The sequence below is a fragment of the Notolabrus celidotus genome, chromosome 14, assembly GCF_009762535.1.
Source record: "Notolabrus celidotus isolate fNotCel1 chromosome 14, fNotCel1.pri, whole genome shotgun sequence".
In the NCBI taxonomy this organism is placed as follows: domain Eukaryota; kingdom Metazoa; phylum Chordata; class Actinopteri; order Labriformes; family Labridae; genus Notolabrus; species Notolabrus celidotus.
In genome coordinates, this window is record NC_048285.1 from 17,879,857 (window position 1) to 17,894,406 (window position 14,550).

The window sequence follows — 14,550 nt, forward strand, 5'->3', positions numbered from 1 at the left end:
TCATTCCCACCTTGATCGATGCTCTCACAGAAGGAGATGCATCGATTACCTAATTTTGTGTTTCTGTAAGTGTGTGTAAATTGTGTAGGTGTGTTTGAATGGGCTTTCTCTAATGCTCTTGCCTCCATGGGAAATCACTGTGGGCATCTGGATTCATCAGCTGGAGACCTTTGGTTGCATCATTACCCAAAAGCTGAACAGACAGCCAAGTCGAGTTCCAGAGGAAACACAGCAGCCTGCACATATTTCCAGGTATTCATAAGAAAAATGAAAGCAGACAGCTTTTATTGTGGAAATCGATCAACAGGGTACGGCCCAACAAAGCCATTGGAGCTCTCCAGAAGAATTGTACGGGTGAGGCAGTCAAAAGAAACCAGAGGGTGTTTTAAAAGTGGTTCAAAAAGTCTGTGTTCACCTTGAATTTAAGTTCTAAGGAGGAAGAGCCAATCAGTCACTTTCTGTAATGACTCCACTTTTATACAGAGCATCATTTATCTCCTAGAAAACACATCAGTGACAGCACACAAACATTAGCAGAGCTAAAATTAGTTGCTGTCCATCAATCATATTCACTATGGACGAAACACCTGAGGCATGGTTGTGCAAGGTTAAAATTTTAGATATAAACTTTAACAAGACATGGAGTCATTTACTCTCATTCTATTGTGCTAAGACACATCTTCTCAACTGAATTTCAGAGGGAAAACTTGAGCTTACTGTTCGTTTTGTTTATGTGACAGATGAAAACATCGATTATTTTACTAAATAATGTTTAGTAGCTTCTAAATGACATTGCTGAAGCTTTAAAAAGAAGTTCATTTTTGTTTGTCACTCCTTACAAAAACAGTGTCTAGTTTGACCTCATGTAGCATTTTATTAAAGAGTTGTTAGCAAAGAAACATTGACCATCTTAGCTTCTATGTCCATCAGTCAGAGCGTTTGTGATAATGTCATCTTACTTTTGATATTAACAATACTTTAAGCTTTCATTCTTACACTCTTGATCAAATACACTGGAATACAGGACTTACACTTGAAAATAAGTATCCTCTATTCAGCTGTTTCTCTATTGTTATTTTTACTTAAGTATTTCCTCAGTGCTTCTGCCTCCACTGAGTACTACTATTCATACTGCAGAATATTTTTACAAGCACATTTTCTTAGGAGAAGTATTACTACTTAACACACTGCTAATGAGTAATTTTTTGGGATGTTTCCCCAGATGCATTATGCTTATGTCATTTAAAGCTCTATTTGGCCATCAGTCAACCCCATTAAACCCTGAACAAACAAAAACACATTGGCTCTGAAGGCAAAAGCTCCTTGTGGTTTAGGGAGAAAATACTGGTTTTCAGACAAAGGCCTCTTGAGCTCCGGTGTTAATTGGTCGTCAGAGCGGAGAATTATCTTAATCCCAGAGTAAATGATTCATTACCTCATAGATGAGAGGCTAAAATAATAGCAGTGGGCTGTGAATAAGTCGCACGAATGACAGCCTTGAAAGGGAAATCTGTTTATCTGGCTCCCTGCAGGGAACGTTGACTTTTATCGATGCTGGGTAGATTAATCATTTTTCCTGCACCATTAATTGTTATCATGCTTTTGTGTTGTTATTGTCAACTCTTATGCTTCCCATATCAACAGTTCTATTGGTTTACTTTTTATACGTTTTCATTCTTTTCTTTTCAGGGTTGAGTGAAATCACTGCAATGCAGTAACATAACAGTTTAGTGTCCTAACTTCTCTGTGGTTCATGGTGCCCGGTCACCTCACACTTCCTGTTACCATATTTGGCATCTGGTTCACCTACTTAGCATAAATCACAACCTGACAAAATGTGTATCCTTGTTGTCACATAGCTACCTGTTATAGTCTGTACAGTATGGTACAGCACTCATGCATTTAATTTCTTGTAAGAGTGGTCCTCACACAATTTTATTTTTCTTAATAAATATCATGTTCCTGAAGAAAAGAGTTTTATATGAGTTACCAAATATAAGAATCATAACAAAAATAATAACACACTGTAAGTATCTAATATATTCTGACCATCACTTCCTAAAACATAAAGTTATTTGCTACACCTAGTGGCCATTACTCAACATTACACACAGTATATGGTAAACTATGAATACATGCACAGATATATTAGCCTATTTTATACTCTGTGTTCAGCATAGTACATCATGAGCTGAAAGTGGCATATATTGCAGGCATCACTTTAGTTTAACACAATACACATATAACAGCCTGACAGAAAATAACCACAGATGTGTCTCCCTGAGAGGAATGGCTGCCTTTCGTTCTTCTGGGTCCATCTTTTAGATGTCTGCAGCATTCAGGCCAAATTCAAAGAGCATGTCCTTGTGGTTTTGATGAAGCTCTGTGCTCTCGCCCTTCCATCCCTGTCGAGTCACAGACAGCTGGGAAGTCAGGCTGTCAAGAGTCTCCTGCGGAAAAAACAATCAGTGAAAATGACACGTAAGCTAAAATTTGTCTAACCTGATATCCTTCCTCCCCTTTAACACTTTTAACTCTGATGAGTTACAGGAGCGGGCTGATAAAAAAGAGGCATAATTAGATTCTCTGTCACGCAGGGAAAGACGGAAATAATGATAATTGCATATTAAAACCCTGGCTTCATTATCACAGACTGAGTCTTTGAAAAGGGCTCCAGGCTTGACCACTTATCTTTGAAGATCTGCACTCTGACAATTTGCAGCTACTGTCTGTGCTCAGCCAGCTGGGCTGTACCTATTTAGGTCCATACTGAGCCCATTCTGTGTCCTTTACATTTCAGAGTCTTATTGTCCTTATGTGAGGTAATATAATGCTCCTATAGGTTAGCATAACATTTACATCATTACTGTGGGATTGAATCTTGAGCACTTGAGCATGCTGTTTGAAACAGATAGAACAGAGAACAGTAGAAAGAACTGCCTGTTCTTTATTTCTGATAATCTGAAGGACTTTTTACTGGTAACTCATTTGTGTGTGCATTAAGGATAACTTGCAGATTGATGTGATGTGGCTTCATAGGACCAAATACACTAACATTTAGAAGTAACATTTGCTTTGACATTCAGTAAGGGTTGGACTCTTTATAAACAGTGCTAGGCTTCTGTAAAGCTGTTTCCAGCACAGTGATGTCTGTTATCTCTAATGTGATGGTGGTGAGTACAATTCTTACCTATAAGTATGCTACTGTGACCCAAGCTGTAAAAAAATAACAAAGAAAGGAATTTCTTTGTACATATTCATGAAAAACCTACCCATATAGTGTCATTAGAATATAAACTTTCACACCCTTTCTTTAGCACAGCACAAATCTAAGCACAGGCCTATCATCATGAAGTGGTATACCTGGCCATCAGTTTCTGCTGAGCATAACAGATTAAGGCTGATCTTACTGCAGCAATAAAAAGAAATACCAACCCACATTTAGTCAGTTGAACACCCACTGTAAAAAAGTGAAGAGTAATGGGGACAAGGCTGCCCTTTAACAAGGACGACCCCACATCATTCATCCTAATTGGCGTGGCACGCACCTGTACATGCAGGTTTCCAGTGCAGCAGGTCTTAGTAATGCCTGCTCAAACCTACAGAGGCTTGTCAGTGGCTGCTGTTTCAGCTCCAATCATCTACAGAGACTTGCTTTGTGACTCACATGCAGGATCTTCTCATAGTCCGTCTCCATGTTGTCCAGCTTGTGTTTGAGGTCAGATATAATGGCATCCTTCTGCTGTTCAACATGTTCCCGCTCTCTTTTCTCTTTCTTCTGTTCACCCTGACACAAGGCTATGAGGACAAATGCACACAGGCATACCGTCAGTTTCACTCACGTGTTTTTATGCGTTTGTGCATAGATGTTTGAACTACATGTGTTCATACCAAGTTCCTCTTTCAGTTGGCTGACCTCCTTCTCCAGCCTCTTCACCTTGCTGCTCAGCTCCGTCTGCATGGTTTTGTACTGTCGACTGAGGTCTAAAAAGACATTTGTGTCAATGTTGTCAGACTTAGCTTACATTGCTGATTCCCTTTGCACGGCTAATGCAGCAATCAGCTTAGGCACCCAGCTAATTAGACTTTTTGTTTCCCAAAAATTACCCTAACCTTGGCAAACACGTTACTTGTCCTCCCATCCCAGAGGGACCCAGGCTTTATCTCAGGTTATTAAAAGAGACTAATTGTTAATTCATGCCTCATCTGTAGCCTACCAGAGTTGACGTCCCTGTGGTCTTGTCTCTCGTGCTGCAGCTTCTGCTCCACGTCTCTCATGCGTCTCCTCAGGTCGACTCTATCAGACTGTACCTTTTTTACAGACTCACACTGCAATGCTGTGGTAATCACACAAACAAATGCATGCATTATGTACACACCAGGGTGTTCATTTTTTTCTTAGGCTGAAATTGCCTTCTAATTCCTCTAATCCTAAACCTAATTATGTTTACATATTTAAGCTGTGATCTACTGTAGGTGGTACAGATGGTGCAGCTAGCTTCCGCTGATGGGTGGATTCAGATGCCTTAATTCAATAACATTTTAACTTCAACAATATGAAGACACACTACTGTTATTTTAAAAGTCCTGCAATCTTGAACAAACAAAAGCATGTTGGTATTGTTATAAAAACTTGAAACAAAAAGTTAAATGTAATCACTGCATAAAATCAATTCAGATTTCATATATTATCTTGTTAAAAATCATAGATTATGAAGTGCAAGTTGCCAACAACAGAATGAGTAAAAGTATTTAAAATTGTACATGTGATATTTTGACGAAGACTTGTTTCTCTGTTAAAATGTAAATGTAAAACCGTCTCAAACACTAAATGATTGGTCTATTTGTTTATTAATAATAAGCAGGCAAATCTGGACATACCAGCAAGTGTAAGCCAGAATGTGCACTTGTATGTGTAACTACAGTAAAGCACAAGTCAGTCTGGTACGATAAATATATTGGTAGTTTGATCTAAACAAAGCCTATATTACACAAGGTAAACAAAATTTAGTTTCTTGCTCACCAATATGGTCCTGTAGGACAGCTACATCCAGAATGCTGCGCTTATACTTTGCTTCCAAGTCATTTTGACCTGCAACAGGTTACAAATATTAGTAAGAAAAAAAGACATGATTTAAAACTGAAGAAGAAGCAAATAAATAACCTTAGATATTAAGTTACATTTTTCTGGAATCTTCTTTGTGGTCTTTTTTGTTTTTTTCTTTGGGGGCATTTTTCTTGCTTGGAGGCTCCCTGCACACACACTATAGCTTTGCTCACTGAATGGACACACTAACATACAGGGATGAGCATTTGTTGCTTGCTGTTCTGTGGTTGCTGAGTGAGTTGCCATGGTACTAGCTGTCCAGCTTGATTGATAGCTGATTGACTTTATCAGCAGCCAATCACACCCTGACTGGGATAGCTTTTTTTCCTTTTTAGCTCGTGCACACTTGGACATGTAATTGGATCCTTACTTCTCGTGAGACACGTAAAGCGTCAGTTGTTGTCAAGGGTGACCGAGGCCAGCGCTGCGGGAATTTAAGGCTGCATTCAGCATCTCCTCGACGTTTCATGAATGCTGTACTGACTGTGGCGCGCGCCCGGCTACATTCATGGCTCGCGAACACGCATATGGAAGGCGTGGAGTTTGGGTTGTGAAGGGGGTGGGGGACAAACGGAAGGGGACGTACAGGAAAGGAAAGGGCCGCACATACACGTCACGGGGGACACACACAAAAAAAGGGCAATGTTTAAATCCAACATTTATTTATCCCCTCATGTTCTTTTTATGTTCGTGAAGCTTTAGCAGTTTTCGATGCAACTTCCTCTCCTCGGCCATCGGTGAGTGCTGTGCGTCGTCAGCGTCTCAGCCCACAGAGGAGGGCTGACACTGTCACACAGACACTCAACTTCCCGTCAACACACAGCACAGGCGAAACGAGCTGCTGCTGCCGCTGACAAAAAGGGGAACGACATCGGGGTTTTGTCAAGAGGAGAGGACACACTTCACGAGGCTTCTGGGCAGAGAATCGGAGCCGTTGTCCTCCAGCTGAGCAGGGCGAGCAGAGTCAGGTCTGTGCTCAGCTAATTAGCCTGCGTGGGTCCCTGCAGAGAGACAGCAGTACAGCTAGCTGCAGCACACGGCGGCTGCACAGGGTGTGAGTGACTTCTTCTAGCCATAATCGGGGTTTTCATCTAACAAAACTGATGTTAAGTCCACTGATGGGAGCCTTTATGCGATAGCCATCCCTCCCTCCCTCAACCCCCTGTCGGACCCTGGCTTGGATTCGCCACTCGGGCGCTGTCCTCGCCGGGGGGTGCCGGATCACCATCGCCCGGTCCAGCTAACGCCAGGCGGCGGTTCGGTCCCACTGACCCCCGCCCTGCCTCGCCTGTCTGCCGTTCTGGCCAACCTTTGCCGAGCTCGAACATGGCAGGGAACCTGAAGAAAGGCGGAGGACTCATCGGTATGATGAAGGATGCCTTCCAGCCACACCATCACCACCTCCACTCCCATCACCAGCCCGGGGCCGTGGACAAAAAGACAGTGGAAAAATGTTGGAAACTGATGGACAAGGTACGTAAAGCCAGCTGGTGATCATCAGTGACCAGTATAGACATTAGCAAGCCCTTTGGATGCCGAGGGGGGCTGCTAGCTAACCACAGCTAACTAGCGATAAGCTAGCTAATCTTCGCTTGCTGTGTGTCTGGCTTCGCTAACGCCAACCAAGCTAGTCAGCTGGGAGACATGGTTAGCTAACGTTTGCCAATAATCTTACCTTAACTCTATTGTTTTGTACCACATGTGCCAGACTTTAAACACAGAGTTTGTTTTAAAACGCGTTAGCCCCACGTAAAGCAAAGGTTCCTGAAAAACATCTGTTTGTAAGTGCTGTGCCACTCCATGCTAACTAGTTTGTTGTCACACTATAGTTCATGTAGCTTGTGTTACCACGTTTAAACCCTAAGGTAAATCATAAACATTAACACATACAGTACAGTGATAGTCAAAGTCTGCCACTTGAGGTGATATAAGGAAGTTTGTTGAAAAGGACTTTGAGTAACAAGTAGTAGATCCTGAACATTGTTGCTAATATGGCTAGAGTCAACAGCATGTAAGCCCCTGGAAACTGTAAGAAAGCACTGAGAAAAAAATGTGTCCATGTAACAAGACCAATTATGCTCTTTCACAGGGGAGACTCATTTCACAGCTTAACTTCTCGGAAAAGTCTGTAACAGTTTGACCCCCAGTTTCCTGTGAGATTCACACAGCAATATGCGAGTGAATAGGAAGACAAGACACTCTTTTGTGTCCTCTCTTCCTCTTTGAGGCCTAAGTTCAGAGCTCTGATGTTAAGAGACCAAGTCAAAGCTATTATTAAGAAACCACATTCCAGTTTATTTTACTCAGCTAGCATCTGTGGTATATTATCCACTGGACTGTTGTCCACATTTAATACTCTACCCAACACATATAAGAGCTACTGTAGCTAACACAAATAAGAAAAAATAAGTGACAAGGCGACATGGATCCTTGTTTTACTTTATTTTCTTGGTAACTCTTATAAATAGGTTTAGTGTATTTCTCTGAATATCCAAACCTTGATATGCAGTCTAGATCAGATGACCTAACAGCTGACCTTAGACCACTTAAACCACCAGCACATTCAGGTTAACCTTTTACAGTTCACACAGCGTGATAATAATTTACCACGTTCATCTGACCCAGTAAAACAGTCAACGATAGCATCATGAAAAAGATAATCTCTTACCTAGAAATAGAAGTGAGACCGAAGTATTTTTAATTCACCAAATTCTTTGAAATAGCTTCAGAAATGGTATTCAGTGCTGCCTCAAGGAAAACCACAGCCCAACATGCACTCCCAACCAACACCTGCACAATAACACATTTGTTTTGCTCTGATAAGCACCTCCTGCAGAGGACTAAGTTACATTTTATCAAAGTTATGTAACATAATTAAATCACCCATTCTTACACTGTTTAGCATACCAGACCTTCAGCTGAATCCTTTGGAGTCTGTTATTCCCTGTCCAAAGGTGGGATTTCAGTGTAGCCTTCTTAACTAATTTTGGTCTTTAGAATGAAAGCTTAAAGGCTTAAACGTTAGGTTAGTAATTAATATCTATTCTGTTGCACTGTTGAATTTACAGCTATTTGTTAATGGTAGCTTGAAGTGCTATGTTTTCAATTATAACCCCCCTGAACAGGATAAAAGTGTGCATATTTATCCCAGTCAATTAGGCAGTTGACCAGTACATTTAATGTCATGTGATATTCATAGATGATGTCTACAGAAGCCCTAAGCGGACATGCATCCATATATTATATTCACAGTTATAACGAGTGATTTTAGGTAGTTTTCCCCAGATGACGTCTATTAGACCCCAGAGCTGCGAAATAAATGTGTTCTATTATTTTCTATTCTATTCTATTATATGTCATCTATTATTCTTGGTATCTCTGGATTAAAATGCATTTTTTTCTCATTATGGATTAATTTATATCCTCATCCTGATATAACAAAGCTGGTTTTCTTGTAACAATTGGATAGCGATTCAGGAAAATAAACAGTAGGCTAGCCATTGTGATATAGGCCCGATTATGACATGCCATGCTTACACTTATGAGGTAAGTTAAGCCTATTCGTTTGCTTTATTTCTTTCGCAACTCTAGGGACACGAGTTATGATCATCTGATGTTTTGATGGTGGACTCATTATCTCTGGAAAACCAGCAGTGTTATATTGAGAGCGCAATAAATGAATCAAATGTTGAGAAAGCAACAGGAATTAATCATGATCAGAGGACAACATGGTTCATAAATTGTATCTTGTATAGGGATGTACATTTTAAGTATTTTCCGTGATCGATTTTTGGAAATGTTAACGATCAATTATCGATTAATTGATAAAAAAAAAACATTATTATTCTTACGTCAAAAAAAAAAAGGCCAAATAAGTTGTCTTCCCCCTAAATTATATTTTCTACAGCAACAAAATGCAAATAACTGACGGGATTGAATACGGGCACGTTTGACACGCAGAATATCAACGATCAGGCTCATTAAAATATTCTCCGCGGACATAATCTTATAAAGTGAAGGCTGAGACTACTAACAGAAAAGTACTTCAGACTCGCAGTGTCCAGTTTTCTGTCCACTCGTTCTTATTGAGAAAAATAATCGTGTATTCAATCAGGTGTCAGCCGGGAGCGCAACCGGGTCACTATCAGTCCAGCTGCAGAAAAGCCCAGACGGATCTGATGTTGCTGATCTGCAAACATAGTGTATCTGAATTTCCCACCTGTCTGTTGCCTTCGTATCCAAAGGTTAAAATGTCCTGTTTAAAGTTGTCACTCTTCATGCCCGTGTTGTTGTTCGCAGCAGTTGCGTATTGATCCTCTTTTTTAAAAAGCCCACGTTCAGACCATAGACTGTATAAAATATGGACGTAGTATCCGTGACGTCACCCATCTGTTCCTGAGAGCTGTTTTGAAGCAAATCGACGGCGGCAGCCATATTGGTAATGCGGAACTCAACTGGGCAGAGTGTGACGTAGTGTGAGCCTCTTAGCCAATGGCTGTGTGTTCCCGACGGGGAGTCACGTCAGTCATGTCCTTATTTGGGCAAAACTCATAATCTTAATATCTTCTGAACCGTCACGTTAGAAGAAAAATTCACCCCCCGTACAGTGTGTGCCATTAGAGAGATTAGCTTCGTAGGGCCAAGCCGTTTTTTGAACCAGGCTGTAAACATGTTTATTAATGCTGCAAAGATCGTCTTTTTCCCATTCATATCTATGTGGTTTCCGGTGTTTCTGCAGCCAGCCTCAAGCGGATTTTCGATGTATTGCAGTTTATATCACTTCCACATGGGCTTCATCGTTTGAGACCGGAGTTTGCCGCTTGGTTCAGACCTGACGCGCAGCTGAGCATCTCCGCTGTGCGCAACACCTTTAACAACTGATTCACATCGAAACATGCTTTAAACTTAAAACACCTCCCTGATAGCTGAGTGTAATATGAGACCACATGATGTTTGTTCCACGTGACGGAAAATTGATAACAAAAATGCGTGTTTCGAGTAATTTCTTAACAATCAATTAATCGATAATCGATTAATTGTGGTCACCCTTAATCTTGTATGAACATCTACCATGCGGCAACCTCCGGCCGCGAGAATTGAAGCCAATGCGGAAGGGTTAAAAACTGCAGTTTCTCGAGTGTACACTTGAGGCTGGCTCCAGAAGTACAGGAAACCACATAAACAACAATTCAAAAAAGCCGATCTTTACAGCAGAAATAATCACGTTTACAGCCTGGTACAAAAAATGTGTTTAGTTTGAATAGCTCATTTCTTGATCAGCACATTTTTCTGAGGTATATTTTTTCATAACGCATGATTTATTTCAGTTCAGGGTGTCTCACATTTCTTAGCCTGTCTGACTGTATTTCAAACAACTTTATTGTCACATTATATTCATGTTCATATAGAGATGTTTGGTTTAGATAATTTCTATATTTTATTGCTTTAAGTAAATAAAATGAGGGTTACCCTAAAATTAGGTTTCATTCCTGTTACAGTGTCTGGTAGACAGAAAAGATTTTCCGTCATTGGTCTATATGCTGATTTTCCTTTGTCGCTTTAATCAGTCATCTTTCAACATGGTCTCATGTAGCTGTAAAATTTGTATATGTACAATTCGTACATAGTTGTACAATGTAAGTTAACTATCAGACTGTCTGGCAAAAGCATCTAAAATCATTGATTTGCAAGCATTCAGAGAGCCCACAAAGTCGTTTTACTTCAATTTACAAAACGAAAAAGACAATGCACATTTTCCTGAAATAATGTCTGGGCTCTGCAGAAACAAGGACACTTGATTGATGTGTTTATAAGCTGCTACAAAGGTCAACTTTTGTTTTCAAGTGGGTACATTTTAAGTGACTTAATGTTCAAAAAGTCCCAAGTGATTTCATGCCAGGTGTGAATGCGTTTAAAGAGACTGAGAGAAGGGAGAAAAAGAAGAGTGGAATGCAGATTTGCAAAAAGGCGGTCAATATCTCACTTCAGCCTTGATTGGCATTGACATGCGAGAGCACTCAGTTGTTTTGGCCTTGTACGTGTGCAAGCATGCATGCGTATTTGGCAGAGTTCTGAGTACAAGTGTTAGCATGGTAGATGATAATGTTAGTAATGTAACCTTGGCAACAGTCTTATCTGGTGTCAGACATAACCAGTGCAGACTTTCTGCTTTTGGAGGCCTGGAAAGGGCTCAAAGGAGTCAGGGCACGGGTTGGTAATGATACTGAATATATCAGGCATGTTATCTTTCACGTCAGACGCACATGCAGGCAGATTAAATATTGGCACATTACCACAGGCAAATGATCTAAAACGCTCACAGGGTACAAAATATAGAGATGGTATTCTATGTAGGGCTGTTCACTCCCTTTCAGTTTGGTGATGTTATTTGCAATTTAAATTGAGAAAACATCAGGTAATTATAATTTTGTCTGGTTGGTCTTAGGCTAAATGTAACATCAGCTAAATGTGACTAACTCTTGAATGCTATTTTCCTATTTCCCTTTCCTGGAGCTTAGAACATCCACAGTAAACTGTGGGTTAACAGTGTGAAGACATTTTGCATGTTGTGGACTCAGTACTGCTTAAAATACACTACTGATCAAGTGTGACCTTGTTCTTCTAGAGAGGTATTTGATGGTGATGATGATGAGGATGATGATGAAGCGCCTGGTCTGAGAGCTGTAGCACATTTGACTAAGCAAGATCAAATATTTCTCTCGGAGTCCGATAGCCCAGATGTGGAAGGAAAAGGACATAATTATGATCAGTAACAGTATGCAAATATGTTGCTGAAGTGGAAGAAATGAACCATTGATGAAGGTTGAGTCTTTTAAATATGACAGGTATCACAGGATTCATTTAAACCTCTTCAAGAAAAGTAAACACAAAAATAATCTTCAATTAGATGGGATCTGCTTTGCCTTTTAAACATTTAAAACCCTTTTTTTTTTTAAAAAAAAAAGCAGCTTTTATCCCTGTGATTCCCAGCACACTTCAGATACAAGTTGATAGATCAGAAGCTGACCCACCAAGGCTTATTAAGTCTTAGTCCCACCTCTACAAACACGGTTGCCAAAAAAGAAGCGAGTAAAATCAACTTGACAGTCATAATGCTGCTTCTGCCATATTTCTTTGGAAGCAACAAAATCAACAGAATATCTCATGTTCTATCATCATTGGAGCTGGCAGTCCAGGTTCAGATCTGGGCGTGAGACCCTGCATTTTTTTCATATGAAAGTGTACTTTAGTAAGCGGGGCAGTTAATGTTAAATGCAGTGATAACCACGACCACACAGAGCTTAACATCAGTGTGAATGTTCCAGGCTGTCCGCCAATGTCTTCTGTAATGGTCAACGAGGTGACTCAGACTCGGTGCAGCAGTACAGTGTGATGGCTGAGGAGTGGTTGAACATTACTGAGGATGTTACATGCATTCATGCAGCCTGGTGAACATGTAAAACCCAAGCATGTAGCTGATTCCCTAAATCTCAATGTTTTATAAAGCCATTTAATTGAAGATTTATTTCCTGCTCACTTATTTTACAGAACCCACCCTCTGATGTGTAAATGATTGATGTGCATGCCAGCTCTTGTAGATTTCTGGAACCATTTTAAAGTTCTTCATACTCTGCAAGTTTATTTCTCAGCACGCACACTTGTCGTAGCTTTTACCCACTTTGTCAGGATCTCAGTCTGTGCTTTCAGCTGTTCATATTTGATGTGCTCAAATGTTTTGCAGAGACAAATGAGTATTTTTCATGCACAAGTGGTGTAGGATGTGCACATTGAAATGAGGAAGTGTAAACATCAACAGCTTCTCTAAACATGCTGAAGAAATGAAGAGTCAGACCTTTGTAATCTTTGATTGTTCACATGGTAGTCACATAATCAGACATGTCTACTAACAGCTTTGGATACATGCAGATCGACCTTTGTGCTATTACACATCTTTTTGTATAGACATTAGATACAAGAGGAAGTAGTGTGACATTGGGGAAATAACTCCTAGAGCAATAAGGGAATAAATCAATGAAACTGTGTATTCCATTATGTAATGTGCAGACTTGCTACACTCTGAAAGCTCTAACCCTGCCTCTGACAGGGCTTTTAAGACCCTTTCTCTCAGTCTTCACCTTTGATGGCACTTTCCATTCTACATGTCTCCTCTCTGGGCTCTCTGACAATACCCTGCACTACAGATAAGTGGTCTAATACAGAAAGAGCTGTATTATGCAAGACTCTGTCTATAAGGTATTAATAAAGTCTAAGTGATGCAGAATGAAAGTGCATTTTTGAATTTATAGAAAAACTCAGATTTTCTGTCTCTGTCACTGCTCTTCAACCGCCCCCTCGCCACCTTCTTTGTAACACATCTTTTCTCTTATCTGCTCTGCTTTTGCACCCACCTCTTGTCTCTAACTGTATCTTGTCATGCCCCCCATCCGCATCCTTTCTGCAGGTGGTGCGCCTGTGCCAAAACCCCAAATTGGCCCTGAAGAACAGCCCCCCTTACATCCTGGACCTGCTGCCAGACACCTACCAGCACCTGCGCACCATCTTGTCTCGCTACGAGGGCAAAATGGAGACTCTGGGAGACAACGAGTACTTCCGAGTCTTCATGGAGAACCTCACCAAGAAGACCAAGCAGACCATCAGCTTGTTTAAGGAGGGAAAAGAGCGCATGTACGAGGAGAACTCCCAACCCAGGTGAGTGAAGGATTATTGTACCTAAGCTGGACATAGTTTAGCTGTGAGTAGCTTTATCTGCTCTCTTCTGAGTCATTCTTGATTTCCATTATTAGACCCATCTGTGAAAGAGACCCCATAGCTGCTGCATCACAGACAACCTGAAATTCTTTCATTCATTCTGAGTTATTTCGTCTGAGCAGACACAGCGTGAACAACAGCACCCTTCTCCAGCCCCTCAGGCGGTTGTAGCTTGAGATACATCAAAACAAGAATAGAGAGGTGTTGTGGTTTGAGCATGTGAGCTCCTCTGTGGTCAGGATGGTGCTTAATCTACAGCTGCCTGCCTGCCTGCCTGCCTGCCTGTCACTCTGTTTTTGTGTCGCCTTATCACTACCATCTACTTAAACATTGTCTCTCTCTCCATATGGCACACATGGCTGTTGTATTGTAAGGCTTTCATTTTTGAGATCACACAGGCCTCAATCTCCATGTCTTCCCTTCCTCTTATATTCAGTTATCTTTCTCTGTGCCTGAAGAAAACAGACCCACATGAACACAGTTCATATCAGAGAGCCTGTTTTTCATGTAAGGGGAAGATGTTTGTCTTGTTTCTGTTTCTCTAGAACTACCATATGAGAGCGGACATCCCTTTTTGAAGAAAAATACACTGCAAACGACCTGAAGACAGATCAGAGCTTCTTCTTTGCACATAGTCATTGTTGTGTTAATGAGAAATCGCTCTGAAGTGCAGA

At 40.8% G+C, this 14,550-nt stretch overlaps 2 protein-coding genes across 3 annotated transcripts in view; one reads left to right on the forward strand and one right to left on the reverse strand.

The window, feature by feature from the left end:
• Window positions 1-263: 263 nt before the first annotated feature.
• Window positions 264-6,233, reverse strand: ccdc153 (coiled-coil domain containing 153). 2 transcript variants are annotated; one of them, XM_034700668.1, is made up of 7 exons: window positions 5,182-6,233; window positions 5,024-5,092; window positions 4,218-4,337; window positions 3,892-3,984; window positions 3,668-3,798; window positions 3,191-3,216; window positions 2,342-2,450 (listed from the first exon to the last, which is right to left on the reverse strand). In XM_034700668.1, exons 1-6 carry the CDS (start codon window positions 5,459-5,461, stop codon window positions 3,202-3,204), a joined length of 708 nt encoding a protein of 235 aa, XP_034556559.1. In that variant the 5' UTR covers window positions 5,462-6,233; the 3' UTR covers window positions 2,342-2,450; window positions 3,191-3,201. The 2 variants fall into 2 exon arrangements, with proteins under 2 accessions (XP_034556558.1, XP_034556559.1); XM_034700667.1 differs by lacking the exon at window positions 3,191-3,216 and having other exon boundaries at window positions 264-2,450; window positions 5,182-6,227.
• cbl (Cbl proto-oncogene, E3 ubiquitin protein ligase) overlaps window positions 5,411-14,550 on the forward strand; it is a 46,048-nt gene continuing 36,908 nt past the window's right edge. The window contains exons 1-2 of the mRNA XM_034700666.1: window positions 5,411-6,580; window positions 13,569-13,816. Of these exons, the coding sequence (XP_034556557.1) occupies window positions 6,434-6,580; window positions 13,569-13,816 (395 nt within the window). The 5' untranslated portion in view covers window positions 5,411-6,433. The remainder of the gene's footprint in view (window positions 6,581-13,568; window positions 13,817-14,550) is intronic.